Source organism: Anguilla anguilla, chromosome 9 (genome assembly GCF_013347855.1).
Source record: "Anguilla anguilla isolate fAngAng1 chromosome 9, fAngAng1.pri, whole genome shotgun sequence".
Lineage (NCBI taxonomy): Eukaryota > Metazoa > Chordata > Actinopteri > Anguilliformes > Anguillidae > Anguilla > Anguilla anguilla.
The window spans coordinates 53,262,989-53,273,761 of NC_049209.1; the positions used below are offsets into that span (position 1 = coordinate 53,262,989).

The 10,773-nt window shown below is 34.1% G+C and overlaps 1 protein-coding gene across 3 annotated transcripts in view; it reads right to left on the reverse strand.

Moving 5' to 3' along the window:
- Nucleotides 1-148: 148 nt before the first annotated feature.
- Nucleotides 149-10,773, reverse strand: part of LOC118234856 (septin-5-like) — a 23,079-nt gene continuing 12,454 nt past the window's right edge. For 2 of the 3 annotated variants that reach the window (XM_035431670.1, XM_035431672.1), the window contains exons 11-13: nt 2,309-2,471; nt 1,768-1,867; nt 149-977 (exon numbers count right to left, since the gene is read on the reverse strand). In XM_035431670.1, coding sequence (XP_035287561.1) covers nt 909-977; nt 1,768-1,867; nt 2,309-2,471 — 332 coding nt within the window. In that variant the 3' untranslated portion in view covers nt 149-908. The remainder of the gene's footprint in view (nt 978-1,767; nt 1,868-2,308; nt 2,472-10,773) is intronic. The other variant, XM_035431671.1, reaches the window with a different exon arrangement.

A 10,773-nucleotide genomic window follows, 5' to 3' on the forward strand; every position in this document is an offset into this window, starting at 1 on the left:
GGCTTTGGCTGCGAGGAGATGGAGACCCCTGGATTTGCACTTACAGGGTCACAATCCCCCGCATATTAAATCCACTCCATTACAGTCACTTCGGCGCTGGGTCCTCCTCTTGTTTTAGAGAGGATTTAAGGGCAGAACCGGGAGGGGAGAAATTTAAATTCCATTTTTAATCAAAACCAAAATAACATTTAGAAATGTAAAAATAAAAAGGAATGAATAAATGATCAAAGTTTTGGCTGATTAACCTTCCTAAGAGAAGCGCACACACACACGCAAGTGAGGTTGGTCCCCATTTTAGTGTTTGCGAGTGTGTGTGTGTGAGCACATATCAGGCTGTTAGTGCAGAAACCAAAGCACATGACTTCAGGTTCTTTAATCCATTTTTATATCTGAGTACTAAAACCAATTCTGTACCCTCTAAACCCAAGAAAAGTCCCACTTCTCAGAAATGTCACACAGCGTTAAAAACTCAGTATTATGTGTATATTTAAGAAAACATGTTTAAATGGAAGACATGACATTGTAGAAAAACACAAGTTCTATCATTACATCAGTGTGTGTGATGCAGCCACATATGGATAAAATCATTTGTACAAAACTTAAGAAACAGAAAATATCTGAGGAGCAGTTTTGACGATGGTGGCACTGCTGACGTTGACCTTGCAGGGAACACTTTGACCTTGAATGAACATTTATAACTTTTACAATTTTTTTTTCTTTCACAGAGTTTCCAGTTTATTCCAGATGCTGACAGAGTTGCAGCGTAATTAACTGTTGCTGACAGCCTGGGTGTCGGCCGTCATCCTGGTAACGGACAGGAACATAGCGGGTGAGTAATACTGGTTTAGAGGAAACCTGTTTGATTCCACTGCAGAGAGAGAGAGAGAGAGAGAGAGACTGCAGCGGGTTCAGTACCCTCCCTTCTGCCTCTGCACCTCCTCCTGAATCTGCTGCAGCATCTCCTGCATCCTGCGCAGCTGTGGGGCACAGGAGAGACCAGTCAGACAGAGCAGGAGAGACCAGTCAGGCAGAGCAGGAGAGACCAGTCAGAGAGAGCAGTCAGACAGAGCAGGAGAGAACAGTCAGACAGAGCAGGAGAGACCAGACAGACAGAGCAGGAGAGACCAGTCAGAGAGTGCAGGAGAGACCATTCAGACAGAGCAGGAGAGAACAGTCAGACAGAGCAGGAGAGACCACGCAGACAGAGCAGGAGAGACCAGTCAGACAGAGCAGGAGAGAACAGTCAGATAGAGCAGGAGAGACCAGACAGACAGAGCAGGAGATACCAGTCAGACAGAGCAGGAGAGACCATTCAGACAGGTACACACAGAGCAGGAGAGACCAGTCAGACAGGTACACACAGAGCAGGAGATACAAGTCAGACAGAGCAGGAGAGACCAGTCGGGCAGAGCAGGAGAGACCAGTCAGGCAGAGGAGGAGAGACCAGTCAGACAGGTACACACAGCTCTGGATTTGGTCTGGGTGTGATTGTGCATGTGGGCGGGGCTCTGGTTGTGCATGTGGGCGGGGGTCAGGGAGTGTTTGTGGGCGGGGCTGTGGGTGTGGGTGTGGCTCTGGTTGTCCATGTGGGCGGTGCTATGGGTGTGGGTGTGGCTCTGGTTGTGCATGTGGGCGGGGCTCTGGGTGTGGTTCTAGTTGTGCATGTGGGCGGGGCTATGGGTGTGGCTCTGGTTGTGCATGTGGGCGGGGCTATGGGTGTGGGTGTGGCTCTGGTTGTGCATGTGGGCGGGGCTATGGGTGTGGCACCTCCTCGTCTTTCTCCCAGATGAGTCTCTCCTTCTGGCTGTTGGTGGTTCCAGGCATCAGGGGGATGGGGAAGTCTGTCCCACTGTCCCGCGTCAGCCGGCTGCAAGGACAGACAGACAGACGCATGCACGCACGCACACACACACAGCGAGAGAGACAGACACACCGTACATGCACACACACAGACAGAGAGAGAGAGACACACACACACACACAGACAGAGAGAGAGAGACAGACATACGCACATACACACACACAGAAAGAGAGAGAGAGAGAGATAGATAGATACAGGCTGAACACAGTTATACACCCGGAAGCCTCTCATAAGGGAGACCAGGGCCAGTTAAACCCTGTGTCAGTAAGGCCTTAACCAATCCCCTAAGAATCTCATTTCCTTAATTAATTTGTCAGACCAGGAATTTAATTTAGTGAGAGTGTTTTATTTTCTACAGTTAGGAGCAGACATGCATGGTGTGTGTGTGTGTGTACGATGTGTGTGTGTGTGTGTGCGCGCATACGATGTGTAATCTCTGTCCCTCACCTGCGCTTCCTCTCCTTGGCCACTAGGCGGGTCATGCTCTGGATGCAGTGGGAGCGGAAGTTCTCGTAGTGCGTGTCCCGGGTCATGTCCTTCAGGTCCTGCATGTGCGTGCGCACCAGCATGTTCCGCAGCTTCAGGAAGTCCGAGTGGGCCGGGTTCTCCACTGCCGGCGCAGAAAACACGCATCACGCAAAACGACACAACGCTTTTACTGATGAATGTTACAGCGGCAGCATCTGTCAGAAGCAACGAGTTTTCTGCCATTTAACATGAGGCCGACATTATCTGTTCTGCAGTCTTGTGACAGCTGTAACGTTGTGTGTATGACTGTTATGTCAGCGTTATGTCTGATAGGATTCAAGTGAAATGTTACCCCCCCCCCCTTCCCTCCCCCCAAAGAAACATGCAGCAGGAACTGCGAAAGGTGGACAGATGAAAAGGTTTGGTTTTGGGTGAGGTGTGAGTTAGAGTTAGGGTAAGTATTAGGGCTGGGGCAAGATTACGGTTTATGTGGAGGAGCTTGAGAAACTATTAGAAGATATAGTTGTTGATTTAAACAAACGACATACCTTCAAATACATCCTTTTATATTTATTTTATGGAATCAATATTTCAGCTGTTTTTCATCGAATTTATTCGTAAAACCAGACATGGAGACATGTAAGAGAACTAGAAGAATGAGCAAAAGTTGGGTTAGGGCTTAAATTAGGGTTTGGGTAAGGTTATGCTTAGGGTTAAGGCAAGGTTACGGGTGTATTCAGGAGGTTGGAAGATTAGGACAAAGGTTAATGTTTTATGTTGCATGAAACTTGAATTTTTTTTCACAAGTGGGATGACAATAACCTGATATATATCTGCATATATTTTTCAGTGAACTACTTCTTTCAAAATAAAAGTTTTCAAACACCATTTGTTTGTCTTTTATTGATTTGGTGATTGACTTATTTTTAATGGGAAAATGAAAAGTCTATTTCACTTGGAGATCAGTGAAATACATAAGACTATATATCCAAAAAGTATATCATATGTCTAATATCCAAAAAGGAGAATAATGATGAAATTAAAAAATGATTCATTTTAACATTTAAAGGAATGAGATATCACTGTTATTACACAACCACAGGAAAATATGTCCAAATGAATCTGAAGGGATTTAGGAAGAATAATATATTTTGGTGGAAAATAGAAAATTACATAAGGCTATAGGCTTATGTCCAAAATGTGGAAAAACTGCTAAATTTTTTAAAATGTCTGTTTCTGATTCAAACAGATAGGGAATTGTGTGTACATGATTTCCCCATTGAAATAAATGAATAGATATGATTCTGAAGGGATTTATGATGAAAAATCTATTTTTGTGGAAAATAGAAAATTACATAAGGCTATAGGCTTATGTCCAAAATGTGAAAAAATTCCAAAAACTTTTAAAATGCCTGATTCTGATTCAGACAGATAGGGAATTGTGTGTACATTATTTCCCCATTGAAATAAATGAATAGATATGATTCTGAAGGGATTTATGATGAAAAATCCATTTTAGTGGAAAATAGAAAATTACATAAGGCTATAGGCTTATGTCCAAAATGTAGAAAAACTGCTAAATTTTTTTAAATGTCTATTACAGATTCAAACAGATAGGGAATTGTGTGTACATGATTTCCCCATTGAAATAAATGAATAGATATGATTCTGAAGGGATTTATGATGAAAAATCTATTTTAGTGGAAAATAGAAAATTACATAAGGCTATAGGCTTATGTCCAAAATGTGAAAAAATTCCAAAAACTTTTAAAATGCCTGATTCTGATTCAGACAGATAGGGAATTGTGTGTACATGATTTCCCCATTGAAATAAGGGATTTATGATGAAAAATCTATTTTAGTGGAAAATAGAAAATTACATAAGGCTATAGGCTTATGTCCAAAATGTGAAAAAATTCCAAAAACTTTTAAAATGCCTGTTTCTGATTCAGACAGATAGGGGATCATGTTTAATTAACTTCCCCATTGAAATAAATGAGTAGAAAAGATTCTGAAGGGATTTATGATGAAAAATCTATTTTTGTGGAAAATAGAAAATTACATAAGGCTATAGGCTTATGTCCAAAATGTGAAAAAATTCCAAAAACTTTTAAAATGCCTGATTCTGATTCAAACAGATAGGGAATTGTGTGTACATGATTTCCCCATTGAAATAAATGAATAGATATGATTCTGAAGGGATTTATGATGAAAAATCCATTTTAGTGGAAAATAGAAAATTACATAAGGCTATATATAGGCTTATGTCCAAAATGTAGAAAAACTGCTAAATTTTTTTAAATGTCTATTACAGATTCAAACAGATAGGGAATTGTGTGTACATGATTTCCCCATTGAAATAAATGAATAGATATGATTCTGAAGGGATTTATGATGAAAAATCTATTTTAGTGGAAAATAGAAAATTACATAAGGCTATAGGCTTATGTCCAAAATGTGAAAAAATTCCAAAAACTTTTAAAATGCCTGTTTCTGATTCAGACAGATAGGGATTCATGTTTAATTAACTTCCCCATTGAAATAAATGAATAGATATGATTCTGAAGGGATTTATGATGAAAAATCTATTTTAGTGGAAAATAGAAAATTACATAAGGCTATAGGCTTATGTCCAAAATGTGAAAAAATTCCAAAAACTTTTAAAATGCCTGTTTCTGATTCAGACAGATAGGGATTCATGTTTAATTAACTTCCCCATTGAAATAAATGAATAGATATGATTCTGAAGGGATTTATGATGAAAAATCTATTTTTGTGGAAAATAGAAAATTACATAAGGCTATAGGCTTATGTCCAAAATGTGAAAAAATTCCAAAAACTTTTAAAATGCCTGATTCTGATTCAGACAGATAGGGAATTGTGTGTACATTATTTCCCCATTGAAATAAGGGATTTATGATGAAAAATCTATTTTAGTGGAAAATAGAAAATTACATAAGGCTATAGGCTTATGTCCAAAATGTGAAAAAATTCCAAAAACTTTTAAAATGCCTGTTTCTGATTCAGACAGATAGGGGATCATGTTTAATTAACTTCCCCATTGAAATAAATGAGTAGAAAAGATTCTGACAGGATTTATGATGAAAAATCTATTTTTGTGGAAAATAGAAAATTACATAAGGCTATAGGCTTATGTCCAAAATGTAGAAAAACTGCTTATTTTTTTTTAATGTCTATTACAGATTCAAACAGATAGGGAATTGTGTGTACATGATTTCCCCATTGAAATAAATGAATAGATATGATTCTGAAGGGATTTATGATGAAAAATCCATTTTAGTGGAAAATAGAAAATTACATAAGGCTATAGGCTTATGTCCAAAATGTAGAAAAACTGCTAAATTTTTTTAAATGTCTATTACAGATTCAAACAGATAGGGAATTGTGTGTACATGATTTCCCCATTGAAATAAATGAATAGATATGATTCTGAAGGGATTTATGATGAAAAATCTATTTTAGTGGAAAATAGAAAATTACATAAGGCTATAGGCTTATGTCCAAAATGTGAAAAAATTCCAAAAACTTTTAAAATGCCTGTTTCTGATTCAGACAGATAGGGATTCATGTTTAATTAACTTCCCCATTGAAATAAATGAATAGATATGATTCTGAAGGGATTTATGATGAAAAATCTATTTTATTGGAAAATAGAAAATTACATAAGGCTATAGGCTTATGTCCAAAATGTGAAAAAATTCCAAAAACTTTTAAAATGCCTGATTCTGATTCAGACAGATAGGGAATTGTGTGTACATGATTTCCCCATTGAAATAAGGGATTTATGATGAAAAATCTATTTTAGTGGAAAATAGAAAATTACATAAGGCTATAGGCTTATGTCCAAAATGTGAAAAAATTCCAAAAACTTTTAAAATGCCTGTTTCTGATTCAGACAGATAGGGGATCATGTTTAATTAACTTCCCCATTGAAATAAATGAGTAGAAAAGATTCTGAAGGGATTTATGATGAAAAATCTATTTTTGTGGAAAATAGAAAATTACATAAGGCTATAGGCTTATGTCCAAAATGTAGAAAAACTGCTAATTTTTTTTAAATGTCTATTACAGATTCAAACAGATAGGGAATTGTGTGTACATGATTTCCCCATTGAAATAAATGAATAGATATGATTCTGAAGGGATTTATGATGAAAAATCCATTTTAGTGGAAAATAGAAAATTACATAAGGCTATAGGCTTATGTCCAAAATGTAGAAAAACTGCTAAATTTTTTTAAATGTCTATTACAGATTCAAACAGATAGGGAATTGTGTGTACATGATTTCCCCATTGAAATAAATGAATAGATATGATTCTGAAGGGATTTATGATGAAAAATCCATTTTAGTGGAAAATAGAAAATTACATAAGGCTATAGGCTTATGTCCAAAATGTAGAAAAACTGCTAAATTTTTTTAAATGTCTATTACAGATTCAAACAGATAGGGAATTGTGTGTACATGATTTCCCCATTGAAATAAATGAATAGATATGATTCTGAAGGGATTTATGATGAAAAATCTATTTTAGTGGAAAATAGAAAATTACATAAGGCTATAGGCTTATGTCCAAAATGTGAAAAAATTCCAAAAACTTTTAAAATGCCTGTTTCTGATTCAGACAGATAGGGATTCATGTTTAATTAACTTCCCCATTGAAATAAATGAATAGATATGATTCTGAAGGGATTTTTGATGAAAAATCTATTTTATTGGAAAATAGAAAATTACATAAGGCTATAGGCTTATGTCCAAAATGTGAAAAAATTCCAAAAACTTTTAAAATGCCTGATTCTGATTCAGACAGATAGGGAATTGTGTGTACATGATTTCCCCATTGAAATAAGGGATTTATGATGAAAAATCTATTTTAGTGGAAAATAGAAAATTACATAAGGCTATAGGCTTATGTCCAAAATGTGAAAAAATTCCAAAAACTTTTAAAATGCCTGTTTCTGATTCAGACAGATAGGGAATTGTGTGTACATGATTTCCCCATTGAAATAAGGGATTTATGATGAAAAATCTATTTTAGTGGAAAATAGAAAATTACATAAGGCTATAGGCTTATGTCCAAAATGTGAAAAAATTCCAAAAACTTTTAAAATGCCTGTTTCTGATTCAGACAGATAGGGGATCATGTTTAATTAACTTCCCCATTGAAATAAATGAGTAGAAAAGATTCTGAAGGGATTTATGATGAAAAATCTATTTTTGTGGAAAATAGAAAATTACATAAGGCTATAGGCTTATGTCCAAAATGTAGAAAAACTGCTAAATTTTTTTAAATGTCTATTACAGATTCAAACAGATAGGGAATTGTGTGTACATGATTTCCCCATTGAAATAAATGAATAGATATGATTCTGAAGGGATTTATGATGAAAAATCTATTTTAGTGGAAAATAGAAAATTACATAAGGCTATAGAGGCTTATGTCCAAAATGTAGAAAAACTGCTAAAATTTTTAAAATGTCTATTACAGATTCAAACAGATAGGGAATTGTGTGTACATGATTTCCCCATTGAAATAAATGAATAGATATGATTCTGAAGGGATTTATGATGAAAAATCTATTTTAGTGGAAAATAGAAAATTACATAAGGCTATAGGCTTATGTCCAAAATGTGAAAAAATTCCAAAAACTTTTAAAATGCCTGTTTCTGATTCAGACAGATAGGGGATCATGTTTAATTAACTTCCCCATTGAAATAAATGAGTAGAAAAGATTCTGAAGGGATTTATGATGAAAAATCTATTTTTGTAGAAAATAGAAAATTACATAAGGCTATAGGCTTATGTCCAAAATGTAGAAAAACTGCTAAATTTTTTTAAATGTCTATTACAGATTCAAACAGATAGGGAATTGTGTGTACATGATTTCCCCATTGAAATAAATGAATAGATATGATTTTGAAGGGATTTATGATGAAAAATCCATTTTAGTGGAAAATAGAAAATTACATAAGGCTATAGGCTTATGTCCAAAATGTGAAAAAATTCCAAAAACTTTTAAAATGCCTGTTTCTGATTCAGACAGATAGGGATTCATGTTTAATTAACTTCCCCATTGAAATAAATGAATAGATATGATTCTGAAGGGATTTATGATGAAAAATCTATTTTATTGGAAAATAGAAAATTACATAAGGCTATAGGCTTATGTCCAAAATGTGAAAAAATTCCAAAAACTTTTAAAATGCCTGATTCTGATTCAGACAGATAGGGAATTGTGTGTACATGATTTCCCCATTGAAATAAGGGATTTATGATGAAAAATCTATTTTAGTGGAAAATAGAAAATTACATAAGGCTATAGGCTTATGTCCAAAATGTGAAAAAATTCCAAAAACTTTTAAAATGCCTGTTTCTGATTCAGACAGATAGGGATTCATGTTTAATTAACTTCCCCATTGAAATAAATGAATAGATATGATTCTGAAGGGATTTATGATGAAAAATCCATTTTAGTGGAAAATAGAAAATTACATAAGGCTATATATAGGCTTATGTCCAAAATGTAGAAAAACTGCTAAATTTTTTTAAATGTCTATTACAGATTCAAACAGATAGGGAATTGTGTGTACATGATTTCCCCATTGAAATAAATGAATAGATATGATTCTGAAGGGATTTATGATGAAAAATCCATTTAGTGGAAAATAGAAAATTACATAAGGCTATAGGCTTATGTCCAAAATGTGAAAAAATTCCAAAAACTTTTAAAATGCCTGATTCTGATTCAGACAGATAGGGAATTGTGTGTACATGATTTCCCCATTGAAATAAATGAATAGATATGATTCTGAAGGGATTTATGATGAAAAATCCATTTTAGTGGAAAATAGAAAATTACATAAGGCTATAGGCTTATGTCCAAAATGTAGAAAAACTGCTAAATTTTTTTAAATGTCTATTACAGATTCAAACAGATAGGGAATTGTGTGTACATGATTTCCCCATTGAAATAAATGAATAGATATGATTCTGAAGGGATTTATGATGAAAAATCTATTTTAGTGGAAAATAGAAAATTACATAAGGCTATAGGCTTATGTCCAAAATGTGAAAAAATTCCAAAAACTTTTAAAATGCCTGTTTCTGATTCAGACAGATAGGGATTCATGTTTAATTAACTTCCCCATTGAAATAAATGAATAGATATGATTCTGAAGGGATTTATGATGAAAAATCTATTTTATTGGAAAATAGAAAATTACATAAGGCTATAGGCTTATGTCCAAAATGTGAAAAAATTCCAAAAACTTTTAAAATGCCTGATTCTGATTCAAACAGATAGGGAATTGTGTGTACATGATTTCCCCATTGAAATAAATGAATAGATATGATTCTGAAGGGATTTATGATGAAAAATCCATTTTAGTGGAAAATAGAAAATTACATAAGGCTATAGGCTTATGTCCAAAATGTGAAAAAATTCCAAAAACTTTTAAAATGCCTGTTTCTGATTCAGACAGATAGGGGATCATGTTTAATTAACTTCCTGATTGAAATAAATGAGTAGAAAAGATTCTGAAGGGATTTAGGAAGAAAAATCTATTTTTGTGGAAAATAGAAAATTACATAAGGCTATAGGCTTATGTCCAAAATGTGAAAAAATTCCAAAAACTTTTAAAATGCCTGTTTCTGATTCAGACAGATAGGGGATCATGTTTAATTAACTTCCCCATTGAAATAAATGAGTAGAAAAGATTCTGAAGGGATTTATGATGAAAAATCTATTTTTGTGGAAAATAGAAAATTACACAAGGCTATAGGCTTATGTCCAAAATGTAGAAAAACTGCTAAATTTTTAAAAATGTCTGTTTTAGATTCAAACAGATAGGGAATTGTGTGTACATGATTTCCCCATTGAAATAAGGGATTTATGATGAAAAATCTATTTTAGTGGAAAATAGAAAATTACATAAGGCTATAGGCTTATGTCCAAAATGTGAAAAAATTCCAAAAACTTTTAAAATGCCTGATTCTGATTCAGACAGATAGGGAATTGTGTGTACATGATTTCCCCATTGAAATAAATGAATAGATATGATTCTGAAGGGATTTATGATGAAAAATCCATTTTAGTGGAAAATAGAAAATTACATAAGGCTATAGGCTTATGTCCAAAATGTAGAAAAACTGCTAAATTTTTTTAAATGTCTATTACAGATTCAAACAGATAGGGAATTGTGTGTACATGATTTCCCCATTGAAATAAATGAATAGATATGATTCTGAAGGGATTTATGATGAAAAATCTATTTTAGTGGAAAATAGAAAATTACATAAGATTAAAAGTCCATTTCACCTGCCAATCAGTGAAATATTTAAGATCACCGTTTAATATCCAAAAAGGGGGAAAAATGCAAAAAAAAATCTAAAATAACTAATTTTAACATTTATATGATGGATAT